The sequence below is a fragment of the Hoplias malabaricus genome, chromosome 5, assembly GCF_029633855.1.
Source record: "Hoplias malabaricus isolate fHopMal1 chromosome 5, fHopMal1.hap1, whole genome shotgun sequence".
NCBI classification, from domain to species: Eukaryota; Metazoa; Chordata; class Actinopteri; order Characiformes; family Erythrinidae; genus Hoplias; species Hoplias malabaricus.
In genome coordinates this window covers 10,090,719-10,108,924 of record NC_089804.1, presented here as the reverse complement: position 1 = coordinate 10,108,924, position 18,206 = coordinate 10,090,719, and the positions used below count along the sequence as shown (strand labels likewise).

At 41.3% G+C, this 18,206-nt stretch overlaps 1 protein-coding gene across 2 annotated transcripts in view; it reads right to left on the bottom strand.

Annotated features, from left to right (window-relative positions):
* Positions 1-899: 899 nt before the first annotated feature.
* mtcl2 (microtubule crosslinking factor 2) overlaps positions 900-18,206 on the bottom strand; it is a 55,028-nt gene continuing 37,721 nt past the window's right edge. The window contains exons 6-14 of one of the 2 annotated variants that reach the window (XM_066671076.1): positions 16,720-16,851; positions 13,671-13,808; positions 12,599-12,829; positions 12,359-12,505; positions 12,079-12,249; positions 8,927-9,187; positions 7,307-7,371; positions 5,709-7,188; positions 900-4,903 (exon numbers count right to left, since the gene is read on the bottom strand). In XM_066671076.1, coding sequence (XP_066527173.1) covers positions 4,751-4,903; positions 5,709-7,188; positions 7,307-7,371; positions 8,927-9,187; positions 12,079-12,249; positions 12,359-12,505; positions 12,599-12,829; positions 13,671-13,808; positions 16,720-16,851 — 2,778 coding nt within the window. In that variant the 3' untranslated portion in view covers positions 900-4,750. The remainder of the gene's footprint in view (positions 4,904-5,708; positions 7,189-7,306; positions 7,372-8,926; positions 9,188-12,078; positions 12,250-12,358; positions 12,506-12,598; positions 12,830-13,670; positions 13,809-16,719; positions 16,852-18,206) is intronic. The other variant, XM_066671077.1, reaches the window with a different exon arrangement.

Sequence of the window (18,206 nt, the reverse complement as noted above, 5' to 3'; positions counted from 1 at the left end):
AGTTCCTCAGTACTAAAATAGCGTTTGAGCTGCCAGATCTGTATTTTTTTATTCATTTTTTTTGTAAATACTGGGATAGTACATTCACTCAAGACATAATTTCACTAGAGTAACAATATTTTATGATAGGGATCTCAAACCAGCTGTCAGTAACAGAGTGTATATTCTATTACTGAAGGCCCTGTCACACTACCTGATTCTTCTGCATACTTACTTTTTGCTTCAATATTTTTTCCAGCCTTTCCACTTTCCCTGCTTATTTCTGCTTTTTCTCTGAGTTAGTGTTGCTCAGTGTTTCATCATGTGCCTGCAGCTGGTCAGACTTGCCTCTAGAATGACAGCTCACCAGAAAGAGAGAGAGTAAGGAGGTTTGTTAGTGTGTGGAAAGTGGTGTTCTTTATTCTTATTTTGACATAAAACTTTACACACACTGGAGCCTAAAGTAAATGACAAACACCAGTAGACGCATTTTTCAGTGAACAGCTTAGGTCACCGCTGTGCACCCAAAAATGTGTTTATTCGTAGCAGAGGCTAAGTTTATTTTACTGCACAAAGATGCAGTATGTTTTATTTATATTAAATCACCACAATGTTGCTTTACATTCTCAGTAAAAGCACTCTTAACATTTAATGTATTACATTTTAATATAAAATAAGGAGTCTTATCTAAAAAATGTGCTTATCTGATGGGGTACATATTCATTCACATGCAAAATGAATACAAATATTTTGAAGAATACAGTCTTCTACAATTCACATCAGGTTTAATGAGACTTCTGTCAACCTAATGTACAGCTGGCTCAATCTTGCAGCTGTTAAAGGATGCATTTGAGGATGAAATGAGGAATACACAACTCGAATATTTATTTCAACAAACATTTATTTGTGAATTATGACAAGAGAGTTACATTTGAGGCAACAACCAATCCAACCCCCTCCCCAAAATCTGTGTTCCATTTTTATTACAGCATTTCTGTTCCAAAATGGAGATATTTACAACACGCACATGAAGGGGAAAAAAAAGAATTCTCAAGTTGTTGGAGGGGAGGAGGTGGGCTACAGAGGTCAAGCTCAAATTCAGCAAAGACATTCAAGAGTTTTTCTACACAAGGATAGAAAGAGTATAAATTGTATATTTATGTACAGGATATTTGTTTTCAAGTTACAATATTAAGGAGTGTTTTTATTCGCTTTTCTTTAGCGTCTCATTTAATAAAAGATCTTATAAAGATGGAGAAAACAAAATATACAAGCATTCTCAATAATTTAGCAAATGGTAATAAGCTACTAGGTCATTTACATATTGCTAGGCTGGATGAGACGATGACTGGAGCGATGAGCGGGGGGTAGAATGGTTTGAGGGCTTTGATGGTTCAATAATAAGGGCTTATCAGAAAAATCAGCTCTTTTATCTCAAGAGCCAAGACCCTGCATTTACGTTCAGTAACAAGAACAATTTGAGTAATTATTCGGATGTAATTTTTCTCAAATTAGTGGAAATGGTTCCTGTGATAGGCTTTGTTTTGAAGTTGCCTGAAGATAAGCACACTAACTTCAACTTAAACTTGAGCCCTAGGCTCAGATTTGTCACAGAATGAGAATGGGATCTTCTGAGCTTTGGTCCATCCACCTTTGTTTAAGGGATCATTTGGCCCACGCTCCGGCACATACACTACGCACAACACAGATTTGAAGGGTTAAGAGCCACTTCAAGGAACGTTACATTACAGGTCAGGCATTCGTTTTTTACAATGAAAGCAACAGCTTTAGACAAACTCCAGGCTGTCGGAGGATAATGTTGCTGGAATAATCAAACATGAATTCAGTAGCTGGTTCTTGGCTGCTACCACATGTCGCATCGGTACCCTTTTGTGTTTTTCAGACCACATACTGGGCCTGAAGTGTGAAATGATATGTGGTTTGAGAGCATATTACAAGTGGAACATACTCAACCAAAACTGACAGCATTGTAAAAAGGGCTTGTGGCCTCCTTGCAATTGTTTCCTCAAAGACTTTGAGACATCTTGTTTGATTTTCTTCGAAAAGAAAGAAAGGCACTCTTGTGACCTTCTGAACAAAAGTGGAATGAACAAAGTGAGGGGAGGGAGAAGCGCTGGACTCTATGCTGAGAGGAGGTAGCAGCAAGTGGTATGGCTGTGGCTAAGAGGCGCAGGAGAATGGACAGAAAAATGCAGAGTGTGCTGGAGCCCTGGCTGCCTGTCAGTGATTGACAATTAGTCCAGACATTGTGAACAGTTCCGCAGGGGAATGAGGAAATGTGTCTGCCCAGTAATGCCCTATTTTTAAAAGAGCTGAGCCAGCAAGTGGCTACGAAGAGAGAGATGCATATCCAGAGGAGCTTGACAGCTGTTGCTTGGCAGCTAGCGATGGAGCAAGAAAGCACCTGAGAGGGAGGATGGCCGACTTGGGATAAAGCGGGAGAGAATACGTGTATGTAAAAAGCAATGAAGACTCCAAAGGCAGCTGCATGTGTGTGTTTGTGTCAGAGTGGTTATCTCTCCTTTGCAATGATTAACGCTGACTGCTAGGGCTACCACATCCACACTGCAGTCACTGTGATTAACTACTCATTTTCCCTTCAGTCTTCAGAGGTTTCAGCAAAAGACAGAAATGTCATGTCTACGTCTGCGTAAAAGCACTTAATTTTCATTTTTACAGCACCATTCCAATCTGAGCGTTATAAAACCCAAGTTAAGGAGGAAAAAACGAGCTAAAAACCTTAAACGAACAAAAGGGTACCTAGAATTTGAAGGCAGACACGTTTGTAACTGCATAGTTACCTTGACTTCCACACTTTCCATGGCTTCAATTTCAGAATTAAGACTATTATAATCAGTCAACATGTTTGACACACTCTTGGACTCGTCGACACTAACGATGGACAATGTAGGTTTTTGATTCTAAATCTCAATGTTAATGAAGGTCATGATTAGCTGAGCTCTCTGTACTAATGGAAGTGTAGTTTGAGTCCATCTATCCCTGTTTCAGTACTGTTTTAAACATGCCCTTATAGCCTTGATCTCACAATCTGAACGTGGATAACATCTGGATTAAACAAGTGACCACTCACAGCATAGAGGACTAAAAACGGATTTACATTTGGCCCTTAAGCTTATGTATTTTCTAGCTGTGTAGTTGCTCATAGTTTGCTAACGATCAATCCATCAGAGTAACAACAACAAAAATAGCTGGTGATTTTACTGTGTAACAAAGGCATAATAAACAGTTCTGAAGTGGATAACAGAATGAGTCCAGGTAGAGGGATCTGCTTGGGTCACTCTAAGACTATAAGAGAGACGGCCTCCACAATCGGTCCGCTCTGCGTATGCATGCACACGTACAACCTTCCCCCAAAACAGGAGGGAGTTTCAACCATTTTTTTGCCCAAAAATCAAAAGATCCTAGCTTATAGTAGGCACAGTTTATCAGTGCTTTAATGGTCTCACACATACAGTACATGAACACTACCTCAAGATTTTCCTACACTACAGCTACTAACATGTGCTCTCAGTAGACATCTTCAGTCAAGCAAGTCTTCAATTTGCAGTAATACAGCAGCAGTAAGAAGATTCAGGCTTTCAGAACCTTTCAAGGGTAACTTTAAACTGTAAATTTCATATGTCTGCTAAAAACAAAAGGTGACTTAGGAGTTTACGTCTGTCAACAGCAGAGGTTGATCATCTAACTAATTTTAAGATGGCAATTCATCCTGAATAGCTGCTCGATTGGTAAATAATTAATCTGAGTTTGAAGATTATGGGGAGGAAAATTTAAGTCTGTTCTAGGCCTGCTGTAGAGAACTGATCTGGAAATCCATTCAGCTCCATTCAGATGAAATTCAGGAAGCTTGACCCATCAGGAAACCAGACTGTTTTTACTGACGACGTCAGCTGGCGATGACTATGTGAAATGTGTCCTTTTATCACTCTTCACGATTCTCATTTGCTGATGGTCATTACTAGATTTCTTTTCTTCTCCTTGTGGGTAAACTGAGGCCTGGGAACTGTTTGAAGTATTTGAGAGTGAAAGTACTGGTTGAGGATTTGCTCTGTCTGGTTTCTTTATTCCTAGTAATTTGTCATAATTCTGAAACTGCTGATAGGCGCAGGAGTTCTCCTATAAAGTTTCTTTGTGTTTCCGATCATGCTCCTATGAAGACTTTGTAGCACTAGGCATGCTCATTAGGACCTGGTTTTCTGTAAAGCGGCTTTGTGACATCAGTTGGAAAAAGCACGATATAATTAAACTGAATATTTGAATCCTTGGGACATAAAAAAGTTATGACTGATCCCAGAACACCATTTTTACTCTAAGAAGGTTGATCCTCCTGAACTCAGTAGGCCCCAGAGACTTACTGATTATTAAGTGGCATAGTCCACTTGATTAAAATGGCAGAGCTGAGCTGTCCAGCTGGTCAGATAAGGAATGATGACCTTAAAAGGAAGGTCTTGCCGGCTGAGTGATGATGATAATGCAGAAATATAGGAGTTAAAGAAGTCTGTCTGCTTCCACTTTCCTTGGCATTACCAATGTGCTGGTTGTGTTGAGCTCTGGTTCTTTAATGGTTCAGATTGGACATCTACAGTGTCTCATGTGATTCTGAATCTAAAGGGTGTTTGTAGTAGTTTGTACATGTGTGTGTTTGTGTGTGGCAGTGCATTTGTGTGGCAGTGTGTGAGGCAGTGTGAATGTGAGCTGTGCAGTATTAGGGTGAACCATGCCCTCTTCATCATTCAGTACTGGCATCCAATCTCTCCTCATTTGCCAAGGCTGACTCCTGCAGGCGGTGTCTGCACTGGCTGTTGGTGTGGCGAGTGGTGGAGCGTGAGGAGCGAGCAAAGCAAGAAGTGAGGGACTGAGAGGTGCAGTCACAAGATGAGTCCTGGAAACAGAAAAAAATACATTAATGTTTAAACAAAGTAAAGGATTTATAACAGATTTTACAAGCAAAATCCCAAATGCAATGTTTAGCATGCAAATATTGAAACGTTAGCCTAGTGCTAACACTGTATGGAATACCACTCGACTCGACAATGCTGTGCTGTACTCTGCATTTTTGCTTTTCCATTAGCCAAATTTGGTTGTTGGAACTGGGTACTTTTAAGTCCCTGCTCACTCTAAACCTAGGAATAAACCTGACGTGTAAACCTCGCAGAGTGCCTATGGGACAGGGAGACTTGTCAATCATGATGAAATGCAGACATCCAGCACAAACTAGCAATCTCCAGGCTACAGTAGAGATAACGTTTGTATCCAACTCACAATGGCAGCTGCATTTATTTATTTATTTATTTATATTTTTGAAGAGGTTCAAACATTCCTTAGATTGGTGGCTGACGAAAAACCTCAGAGAGAACCAGATGTGCAGCAAGGAACCGAAAAACTCTACCGATCTGTCTGAACACATGTGCAGAGCTATGTGTATCCCAAAAACAAGAACATGCCGATACATGATGAGTAAACAACACTTAACTCTCCCCCCACCATTTTTGTGGTTTCCAGAGCCTACGGCTCCCGTTATTTGATTTGCAATGTCACCAGCTACAATTCTATCGGGGGGAGGGTTGGGTTGGGGGACAATTGAAATGAAAACCAACCAGTGATAGGGACCAAACAGCATGCAGAGCCGAGCCGAGTCAAGTAAATACCATACAGGAGAAAGGAGGCATAATGTACTTAAGTCTCACCTCCAGGCTGCTTCCGCTAGTGTTTATGGTACCAGATTCCTTTCCACTGACCACTACATCATCCCGCTGTGTCTGTCTCATAAATCTCTTATTTACAATCTTTGTGACGCTGTCAGTTCCAATCAGAGTCCCAGTGAGGCACTCAGGTTTGGGCTCGTCTATGGTTCCACTCCTCCCTCCAGGTCCCACTGGTCCTGTGCGCCCGCATACATTTCGAAAGAACTCCTGGACAATTCCGTACTTCTGGGTTCCGGCGTCACCAATGCTGATGCCAACACTGGGGCAGGAAGGCTTGCCTGCAGCCTGCCTCCCTGGGCATGGGTCACCCTTCCACAGGGATTCCATGCTGGAAGAATGCTCCACCACACTAAAAAGGCTGGACAGGCCATCATTCAGGCCACTGAGCACAGGGCTGTCGCGGGTGGTGGTGGATCGAGCCCACGCCGAACCATTCTGTGCCCCGCTACGGTTGGGCAAGTTCCACATGCTTCGGTCCCTGGATGACGTGGAGGAAGTCTCCAGCTTTGAAGATGATGTGGAGACCCTTCGAGTGAGTTTGGGTGACCCATATTTCGGCGAGCAGCATGGACGATCTATGCGGCTGTGTACCTTCTCCAGTGATGAGGAGATCTGGCGTGACCTTGCTGATGCAAGAGAGGAGGCCCGGGGAGACCACACCTTCCCATGAAGCCCTGCCCCTCTGGAAGATGAGGAGGCAGGACCGTCTGTCTGCAGCCCCACACTAACAAACTGGGCAGTCTGTGTTCCTGTACTGGTCACGCCCATTGTCTGGCTTCCAGCATCCTTACTGCACTTCCTTTCCAGGGAGCTGGACCGGATGGCCTGCCTCACACAATTGGTCATCTCTTTCATGTCATCACTGAGGTTACCTGAAATCTCCAGGCCATGGAATGGTGCAGCACCCCCTGCCCTGCCCTCCAGCAGATCCCTGTGTTGCTGGGACAGTGAGCTCAGCCACTGCTCATATGAAGACGATGAAGGAGGTGAGGAAGATGAGGATGCAACTGCTGAAGCCAGCAATGTTGTATCTGAAATGGCAACTCCTCGAGATGTGAAGCCTGGCTGGGCGTTCTGCAGATTGTGCTCCTTGGCAGCTCTTCTTTCCATCCTCCTCACGGCTGGAGGACTGTAGTAGATCCGGATACCCGTTTTGTCTGGGGCAGTGTAACTCCTCTGAACATGCTCCACACTTACCTCCAGCTCTGGGAAGCTTGTGCTGGGGCAATCCCAGGTCTTGAAGGGCTCAGCCTTCTCCAGAGAGGCCCACTCACTGCTCAGATATTTCCAGTTCTTCTGGTTAAGGTCAGTAAGATCAACAGGAGTCAAAAAGCTGGTGTCGTCACCAAACTGCCGTTTCCCTGTTTTTCCCTCTGTGATTCCATTGACCTCGTGACCTGGCAGGAAAGGAGCGGCATCCAGCAGACTCTCAAGGTCTGGCAGGGAGGAAATTGATTTGGTCCTGCACAAAAGGGAGCAATCAAACAGCTTAAATCACTCTCTGATAATTAGATCAGGAAGACACAGTAATGGGACAGGTGAGGGAAGTCTAGGTAGAAATCATTAATGACTGATTTTACCTCTGCAAAGTTGTTCCATTTGTGATAACATCTCTGGATACTTCCTTGTCTTTCTCAGGGAGGGACTGAAAATGAAAATGGTGGTGTTTTAGTATACTTTTTAGGCACATGTTGTATTCAGTAGAAGGTGAGGCATCTCTCGGTCATGAGAGAATTTTGAGATTTGTTCACTATTCACACACTACTGCTGACTTTTTTCAGTGCTGACTAGATTTTTCCATTTTTACCAACTCATTTCCTTAAGGGGGGAGTGAGTGAGGATCATCACGAGACACTACTCGTTATTTGTAACCCATAAAACAGCTAGCAAATGAATTTGTGTGTCTCCACAGAGCTGGGGCCAGACAGAGAGTTTAAATGTTAGAGTTTAGGAAAGTTGAATGAATAAATGTCTAAATTTAGCCATGTCTTCTCTTCTGGGCAGACACACAGACCACACTGCATAAGACTGCATTCCAGTCTGACCAACCAGCTGGAAGCAACCACATGGAGATGTATCCCCTACAGTCATAGATAATTGATGCCACTGCACAGCCAGCCATATGTGTGTAATCTTTGGAAGAGCTGAAGGATAATGTCACATCCGCCCTTTCTGCGGACGGGATGCAGAGCCAAGGGAGGAAATGTGTGAACAAAGAAAGGCAAGAGACGCAACAAACAAAGTGAAAGACACCATAACAAATGACCCAAAACAATTTTAAAATTCAATAAAAGCTGAAAGGTATATTGAGATACTAAATAAAAGTGAAAATAACCAGACGCATTTTGTAAGCATGGTGTAAATTATTTATCACCAGGTTATTATGAAAAAATGTTTGAGATGTAGATTTACATATTTACATTTCTCATCATGTAATTACAAACACAATTTAAAAGTGTACATTTGTATATCAAACATTTTTTTGCGCTGCCAAGTTATTGTTGCACATAGATTGTTCTGCTGAAAGTGGAATATTTATATAATTTCATCCATTCATTCATTATCTGTAACCGATACCTGGAATCATTGGGCGCAAGGCAGGAATACACCCTGGAGGGGGCGCCAGTCCTTCACAGGGCAACACAGACACACACACGGACACTTTTGAGTCACCAATCCACCTACCAATGTGTGTTTTTGGACTGTGGGAGGAAACCGGAGCACCCGGAGGAAACCCAAACGGACACGGGGAGAACACACCAACTCCTCACAGACAGTCACCTGGAGCGGGAATCGAACCCACAACTTCCAGGCCCCTGGAGCTGTGTGACTGCAACACTACCTGCTGCACCACCGTGCCGCCCTATTTATATAATTTAATTAATTTATTTATTTTCCACTTTTGTTATTTCATGTCATTAAAGCAAGTGGAGACTTGGAGAAGAAGTGCAGACTTGAACTTGTTAAGAAATTTAAATGTAAGTTTTACTTTCATTGTAAAAATGTATTAAAATATGAAAATATATGTACTTCAATATAACGCCAAAACCCCTTAGCAATTTAAATTAAATAAAAGAAGATTTAATGAGTGATAAGTTAACAGCTAGTAACGATCAGAGAGGGTCCTAATGAGGTTATATTGGTTAATCCATATGGCCCCTGATCCCTTTGTTGACCTATAGACCACTGATCCCACTGACCTGTGTGCCCTTGCTCTGAATATCGCGGACCCTCTGTTCCCACTGGTTCCTCTCCTGGTTGAAGCGCTCCAGGAGCTCCAGTTTCTCCCGACCCCAGTTCCTCTCACTAATCTGCAGCTGCTTAGTCAGGTCCATCACTGCAGCATATGAGTCAGCAAGCAAGTGCTGGTGCTCCTCGCGCTCCCTCTTCAGCGCTCCTTTTAGATCTGGAGTAACATTCTCAGCGCCAGTCATGGACACCTTTGCTGCTTTCCCTTCCAGCTGGAAAGACCAGAGACGGAAACGGAATATTTGTGTTACTATGGGGGAACCTTTAACACAGTGACACTATGATGAATAATGCTAATTAGTAATCTGCTGATAGAAAGGTCATCCACTGAATTTATGGACATCCTATCTATCATGTTCAGGCTGAATGTTTAAATGTGAAGCACCCCCATGAAGGTGCTTATGACTCAAACACTCTTACTCACATTAGCATTAGGTCCATTAGCAGCACTGTTTACCGCTTTGTTATTGTGTGTATTTGTTTACCTTGCAGTTAAGAAGCAAGTATGGTTCTGGGCAAATAGACCTCCCTCTAAATAAAGCTTATATATTGATTTGGCTATAAACAACTGGGAAGACTTGCTGACATGAGCGGAGCTATATACAAAACTAAATGTGTAGCAACATTCCTTTCGCACAATGAAGCTTGATATAGTCAAGGCACTGTGTACTGTTGACTTTACCAATAACGGAATATCACAGTTTATAACTTTATTTTCCATTAAATGGGCCCACTGTAATAACGGCATAAATAAAAAATATAAGTTGCAATATCATGAATGCAATTGACTTCTATATTAAAAGTACTACTTTTACACTGCCACACTTAGGAGAAGCAGCCTTCAAATACAATGTGAATTCACTCATGCACCTCACATTATCTACACTGCAGAATTGAAACATGAACCACTACAATACAATAGTATACAGTGATTTAGTCAAATTGATTAATAGCATTACAATGCTATAGTACTTTAGCATTAAAATTCACCAATGTGGAATGCAACTTCTGATTCCAAATGTACATTCACCTCTGTTTTAAGAAATGCCAGAAAATATTCTCTCAAATGCTATCCTTCTCAGCATTGCTTGAAAATTTCTGCATCAAGCAGAGATTCAATAGCTGTTGCTCACGTTTTTATGAGTCTACCCGGGTCTGTGGTCCTTCTGGGAGGCCCATCCATCACATGCCCCAGCATGTCTCTGCCACTGAAGACAGATAATGGAACAATGTGGCAACTGATCAGAGCAGTGTGCGATTAGACTGTGATGGCATTGGACTGTTTTTTTGTTTCACTTCCTATTTTTATTTTATACGATTGCAAATAAAGCCTAATGAGCTATATTGTCGATGGTGTGACGAGGTTAATAGTGTATGTGGTTTGCTGTGGAGGAGAAACTCATTTACCCGAAAGCCAAACCCCTCCCCCCCGAATCCTGCATTTCACTGAACACTGTGCGATGGTGCCAGACGCTGAGCAGCTGGTGATGTGTTGCCACGTTGCCGTTGAGGTGCTTGGCATGCTTCCTTATAGTGCAGCTCTGCACATAGTGCAAGATGTGCCAAGCAGACCACAGTACAAGAATGCTCAGATCATGCTACGGAAAAGGCGAAAGTGCTGGATGTCAGGTCGGCTGGATGTTTTTCCCCTTTGACTTTTTCATTTGTGAGGTGGAGGACGTCATCAGCTGATGATAAATGGTTTTACATTTGTAATATCAACAGTATCTCAGGATATTATGGTGAATAAGGTGCCTTCATTTCCTGCAGGATCACCACTGCAATGTATCATCACCCAGTGATGGAGGGACAGTTTAATGCTATCAAGGACAAGCTAAATCTAAATGTATTGTGTGGATTCGCTGTAAACTCAGCAAAGATACAATCACCAATATATATATATTCCTTTACTTGTAATAATATTATTACATATTATTATTATTATACTAGTTTCCTGCTCTTGTTGAGAATGTATGTGTTTTAAAACAGACAATGAATATTAAATGTTTTGAATTTACTCTATTGACTCTATATTGAATGACAGTGACCATTATGAAAAAAGTATATGAGTACTACATTGTTTTTGTGCACTTTAATCAAACAATATTTCTGTTGCTAAGCTCCTTTGTATTTAATGTATTGTCTAAAAAACACATCCAGTGGTTCCTAACCATCAAGAACCTCTTTGTTCCTTCCTTCTATATTTTCTTGTTTTCTCGCTCCATAGCATTTTCCTTTTCTTTTCCTATCTCGCCCCTCACCCCAGCTTCTCTGCCTGCCTCATAAAGCATGCGTCTGCCTCTCCCCTCCGTCTCCTCCAGCCTGTTAATTAAGTCATTAAGGAGACTGCAGTTACCAATGCTTCTTAGAGCCGAGTGTTATAAAACTCATACCTCACATCACACCCTGGACTTAGCTCATAAGCACACAAACACATTCATGTACACACACCAGACTGCTGCTGATAGACAGCAGATAAATCACATGCTCAAACCTCCAGAGACAAAATGAATGTTGTAGATTAAATGAGTTCCATCTGACATTCAGCAGAAATGTTTTGGATCTTGGGGAGTTTCTCACATTTCTCACTGACTTGAGCGTTGAAGTGGTCCATTGTAAGAGGAGCAGGGGGTTTTATTAATATTTTAATATTTCTATGCATAATCAATGGCTATGATTGTGGATGCAGAAAACATGTGGATCCTCACCTGTGCAATCCCAGTTTTGAAGCTTGCAGATATTTAATGTTACATGAGTCTTATTTTGATTCTGATAAACATGCAAGGACAGAACTGTGCATCGCATGTTTATGGCTGGATATCAAAACTGCTGAAGACCATAATAATCCAGTCTTCCACTGGGTCTTGTAAAACATATCTATCTTTGTGGAATGGTTCCTCTCCATTCGCTCTTTTGCCAAAATATCTAAATCCACATGTATACTTACACTTGGACTGTGTTTTCTGTAAAACGTGTCATGGCTGATCTCGGTTGGGAATATTATTTTGTGGTCAATCCATATCTTAGTCTTTGTCCCAAACTAGGCTGCAGTTTTATGTTGTATGAAGTGTCTCTGTCAGTCTGAGAAGAATTGGAATCTTACCTGAGTGATCAGGCTTTTGAGCTCAGTCCGTTCCACCTCCCAGGAGGCCTTAGCTCGGGCAAACTGCTGCGTAAGCTCCTGGGAGCTTTGCCGTTCTTCTCGCAGTTCAGCGTTTAGATCCTGGAGTGCCAACTTCAGGTCTGACAAAGTGGTGCTGAATCCACTGGACTGCTGGTGGGGTTCAAGAATGATGTATATCACCTTTGTTTATGGTAAAACTGTATTTCCCAAATCAAATTTAATTTGGTTTTTAATGTCAAAGCAAACCAGTTTAGCCTACCTGAATGTGAATCTTCTCTGGAAGGTTGTGTTCTTTGGTTGTGGGGCTCAGTGGCTGCTCCTCAGCGGCCGCCATCTTGTTGTCTCCATGGTGAGCCGGAAGGCCCTCTTCCTCCAGTAGCAGATGGAGGTCCTTGACATTGTTCATCTTATAAGGATAAATGTGTTTGTCAGATTTAAACATGTAATAGCTTAGATACAGTTGGCAATTAATCAGCAATCAAAAATATTGCCTCTGTACCTCCAGAACATCCTTGCCCTCAACGTCAAGCTTCTTGCCTAGCCTCCACTGCTTGAGGAGCAAGCGTAATTTAAGGCTGACCAGCAATAGGTTCTGCTTGAGCTGCTGTGATTCCTGCACCAACAAGTTTCTCTCCTGGCTCCAAAACTTTTGCTGTAGTCGTGTTTGCAGACTTATGCTCTGCAGCTGAAAGTCCCTCCGCACCAGAGCCTTCTGGTGCTCCTCCTGCAGCTGAAGACAGAGGGAGGGAATTGATGAGGAAAAGGAGTAAAAGAGCGAGAGCACGCGTTAATACCTCTGAAATCTGCTATACCAGCAAGTCCCATGAGGTTAAAAACAGCAATGTTAACATCTGCTGCCAAGAGTTGGGCTGCATGAACATGCAAAACAACATTTCATTTGCGCATAGTGTGGCAAGCATTTTTAGCGCAAGCTGCATGTCCTCCTGCATAGTGTAGTAAGCATTTTTAGGGCTAGCTGCATGTCCTCCTGAGTGATCATCTCATATTTTCCACATTAACGCAGCCCCCACCACACAAATGCTATCAGCAAATGTTAGTCATGCTTGTACTTTCAAGAAATGCACCTGTGCTATTTGCCACATTAACATTTCCTGAAGTATATTTATTTATTAGGGGTTTCTGCCCTGTTTTTTTTTCTTTCTCTGAATGAATGAAGTTTTTCCGGATGTTATAACTTTTTTTTTTTCTGATATCACCTCTGTACCAATAAGATGAATCAGACATGTGCCGTCTCTAGTTTTGAGCATTTCTACATTAATACCTGAAATTGTCCACACTGATATTAAGTAAGTAAACTGTTTTTTTTTATTTATTATAATACCATTGTATGTTAAGGTCACTTTTATGTGACTTGTGTGACCACTGAGATATTCATTTAAAAACACATACCTACAAGCTTCTGTTGTCAAGTAGTAACAGCCTTTGTGAAAGCTCAGGTTTGCTGGAATAAGTCTTTGTAAAAGTGGTGTCATGTAGCTGTACGAATCCTACCCAAATTATATCCAAACATTTTGTAAATGTAACCCTCACACTAACTTAGCATGTGTTACCTGAGAGAGTTTCTGGGAGCAACTGTGTGTGTGTTCACAGTGAGCTTGTCTCTCCAGAGCCAGCTCCTCCTGTGCTTTCTCTGCCTTCTCCTTCGTCACACACAGCTGAGCCTGCAAATCCCAGACCTGCTCCAGCAGCTAAAAAGACACACACATATGGGAAAGGTTGGACTTTTTAACATACAACGTTTTAATATGAGACTATTTACATGTACAAAAACTGTGTGTGTAATAATCAAGTCTTGAAGTACTAATCTACAGTAGATAACGTAATAAAGACCTCTATTGCTTGTAGGCTAGGCCTAGCCCATAATGGCTTACTGTGTCACCACTGTCCAATCATAGAGCATCCAAAGCACACATGACTGCATTCAGTCTGTCGAAAACAGACAAGCTTTAACCATTTCCATTTTCTTCCTCCAATGACCCTGAGGCCACCAGCCCCACAAACTGCAATAGAATCCACGTAATTGGAAGCACAAGACTTGTGATTATGACCTTGAGACTGCATTTATTTCACTTTACTAAAAATGTTATTTGCGAGCCAATTAAGTAGTGACTGTGAAATTTGAGAGGGACATTGGGATGTGTGGGGATGTGTGTGTGGATTCCTTAAGATGCTTATATTGGTTCACTGCCTTATCTGAAAGAAGAAAATTGAGTGCAGCTCATGCTGTAATCGTAACATGAAACCCCTTGATGGCGGACTGCTTTAAAACAGCCCACAGATATTCAACAGTAGTTTAGCAGTCCCTGAGAGCCCATTTTAAACCCTCGAACAGACTCCCACAGAGACATGTTTCTGATACTTCGTCTCCAGGGCATAGAACACCTCTCTGTCCTCTCTTTGCCGACCTCTCTTTCAGTTTTTGAATCAACAGATTCCAAATACCAGCAGAGAAAAAAATATATTCTTTTGAGAAAACACAACATTAATTATGACACTGTGTACTGTGACTTCGTTTGGAGAATTACATTCAAATATTTTTGTACGTCCAGTGTCAAATTTCACTACTTTAGCACACATTATCAGCTTTGGTGTTTTATTGGACATTCTGTAAAATCTAGACAGCTGATTGGCCATCTGAAACATATTTTACTTATCAGCTGGGCAATTTTATGTAACAAATATACTGTCCAGAATGTTGGTAGTCACACCTTATAATGAGCAAATTCAGCTAATTTAAGTTTTGACAAAAAAAAAAAAAAGCACACATCTGCATGTATCATAAGAGAACAAGAAAAAAAAAAGTCAAGGTCTTTATTGCGGTAGTATGATCTGTTCAGCAGGATGAGTAAAGAAAACCACATCAGAGCATTTGTATGTGTTTGTCTGTGTATAGCTCCTTTTTATATCAGGAGTAACTACCTTTGAGGTTAAGTTCTTAATGCCCAATACCATCCATTCGCTAGAGGGATCTAAAATCCCTAGGTGCCCGGCTGCACTCTCTGGAGTGATGAAGCACAAATTTCTTGAGGTCGAATTGCATCAAAACCTCACATTATGTCCCTGCATCTGGTTTAAAGACTTTCCAGAAAAGTAGAATCTATTACAACAGCATTCAGTGTCAAAGTCAAAAAATAAATGAAGTAAAAAGTGTCGCATAAGCATCTAATTAGTTTAAACCCAGCTGTTTGCCTCATACAGTCAGTACTGTAACATTTGCCCTGGCATACTTCTGTCATGAGGGAAAACGAGAGAAAATAATCCAAACATGCTCTACTGACCTGCCCCTGATGTTACTGTGCCAACACAGTTGAACAGCTATAGTTACAGAAACAGGTTATAAGTCAATACACTTGCAATTACTGAAAATGCAATAATTTGGTGTTCAGAAACTGGATAGATTTATACTTTAATTACAACTATTACAGTCAGACCACGATGGTTAAATGAGATAATAATGGTTGTCTGCACTAAATCTGATTTGTTTTCCCAAGATATATGCTGATTGCACAATGGCATTATAATAGTACCACACAGGCCCAGCCTCTAACAGGAAGCAAGTTGACTTGATTGTATTTTCTCCTGCTCACTGAAATATCACACATATGCATGTATCAAAAGGAACAAGAGTAAGAAACCCTTTCTTCTGAAGGAGGCCATGGCATTTACTGGGCTAGTGTGATTCAACCAGCATAGTGAGCAAGGCATACCACAGCAGGGTGTGTGTATGTGTGTGTGTGTGTGTGTGTTTAATCCTATTTCCAGGCTTATAATTCTGTGCTGTAGATAGGAAAAGGAATTATGTGCTGGAATATATGCCTTAAGCAGTAGTTGGGCAGGAAGGCTGGTTAATGTCATCATGTGTTGCTCAATGATTTTAGTACGGACTGAATCCATCATGCCATCGTTTTTATTGACTGCTTGCTCCCATATCAGGAAGGACTCCAGCTTTAGTAACTTCAGCGAAGATTAATCCTGAGGAAACTGTCATGTTGGGAAATCATATCCTGGGGATAATGAGCTTTTGTTTTTTTGGAGGCACTTCATGAAGTATTTTCTTACATTTCCTTTGCTACTTATAAATTCCCAAGCGGATGACAATACTTAGGATGCAATGCAATCTCTTTGCACAATTTGACAGTTGTGCACCTGAGTAAATATGATTCAATTATATATTTGGACATTTTAGTACTCAGACTAATTTGAACTTAACAAAACACAGATTTCTTCACCTGAGTCACATGGTCAACAGACATCCCGCCATAAAATTACACTACTCCATTCATTTATAACTATTCCTGTGCAAAGAACTTTTAGAGTAAAAAAACGTAGCTTTCTGGCGATCCTTTTTATTGTTCACTCATTTATATATTTATTTATTTGTTTATTTTTTAATATATAATTATAATTTATAATGCTATAATAATAGCTACCTCTAAATTCAATGACATTCCCCTTTTTTTTCTAAATGCATTTAAATAACCAACAGAATCAACCCAAATGAGCCAAATGCGTTAGAACTGATAGTTGCTTTGTCTTTTATTGTTACATATGGTCTTTTGTTTTCCCTGTGTCTGTATGAGTGCATATCATGGTACCAACCAGTGAAGGACTAGCCTCCGACAAGTCCTCAATCTCCTCCTTGTTGCTGTCATTATGGCTGTTGCTCTTCTCCTCGGATTTGCACAGGTACGCTTCGTTCCCTTTGACCTCTGGTTGCTCCCTAATGTTGGGCTGTTGCATGCATGCATGGGCAAGTTAATGAAGGAAACAAAAGCAACCAAACGCAAACAATAAAAGAGAGAATGGAGTACAGGGTATAGGGGAATGAAGGGGACATAGGGAAAGGAACAGGTCAGACAGTGGAATGCAGATGGTCAAATACAGGACAGAAAGACAGGACAAAATGTGGGTGGGTATTCGAAAAAAAAAAAAAAAAAAAAAGCAAAAGGCCAGAAATCACCAAACACAAAATGACAAAACCAAAATGAATACAATAAAATGTTCAAAGAAAATTAAAGACTCACAAGACAATGAAAAGTATGTAAAGGAAAAAGAGCTTGGTCACTGTGGCGGAAGACAGAGTGGCGAACAGAACCAAAATGGCCATGAGGAGAGCCAACGCCGGCTGTGGTGGGAGGGGGAGCGTGGGAGAGGGAAACAAAAGAAACAAAATAGAGAACGAGAAAGAGGGAAGAGACGAGAAGAAAGGGAGACAGGGTGCAGAGACCACAGGTCATGGTGCCCATGCAGGGAGAGGAAGATAAAAAATGAGAGGAGAGAGGGAGGGAGGAGAGAGTGGTCTGGATTGGGATTTTTAAGTTTTGGACCTCTAATGGAGTCTATGCATAAACAAATAATAACCTAAACAACCTTTTGGCTTGTGCATATAACACAATCTATTGCATATAATAGAGTCAACTGTGTGAACAATAAACACAGCAAACTGTTACACTGAGCATGTTGGGTTTAACCTTTAAATATGTTCATGTGTGGGGAATCTAGTTTATTTCTGCGGTTTGCACAATGCAAATCAATAAATAAACATGTTTAGCCTGAGGGTGGTACAACAGTAACTCAGTGAACCCTCGTTGGGCACAGGTGGGGATGTGATTACTGACTACATAGATGCATTTAAATAGCACTTTTCTAGACACACAGCACTTTACGTTATAGGGAGCCCCCTCAACCACCAACAATGTGCAGCAGGATGATGTGACGGCAGCCGTTCAGAACACCACACATCAGCTTTTCAGTAGAGGGGTAATGAGAAAAAATAAATGGTTAGGCCAATTTATATAAAGTTGTGAATTCTTAAGAGTTAATATTAATAGTTGAATATTTAACCAGCACATTGGGGTAACAACCCTACTGTAAAAAACACAAAAGCCATGGGAAATGCCCAGGGATCTTATATGACCTGAGAGAATCAGGTCTAAAGGATTGCACTATTTGTTCAGTGTCTGCATCACTGCACTAGGGCATCAGAATGAACGTAGGAAAGGACAGGGACATTGCCCCTTGATGTACTCAACAACACCATCTCAAGCCATCTTAGGAGTTCTCACGTGCCCAAACCTACTTAGTTG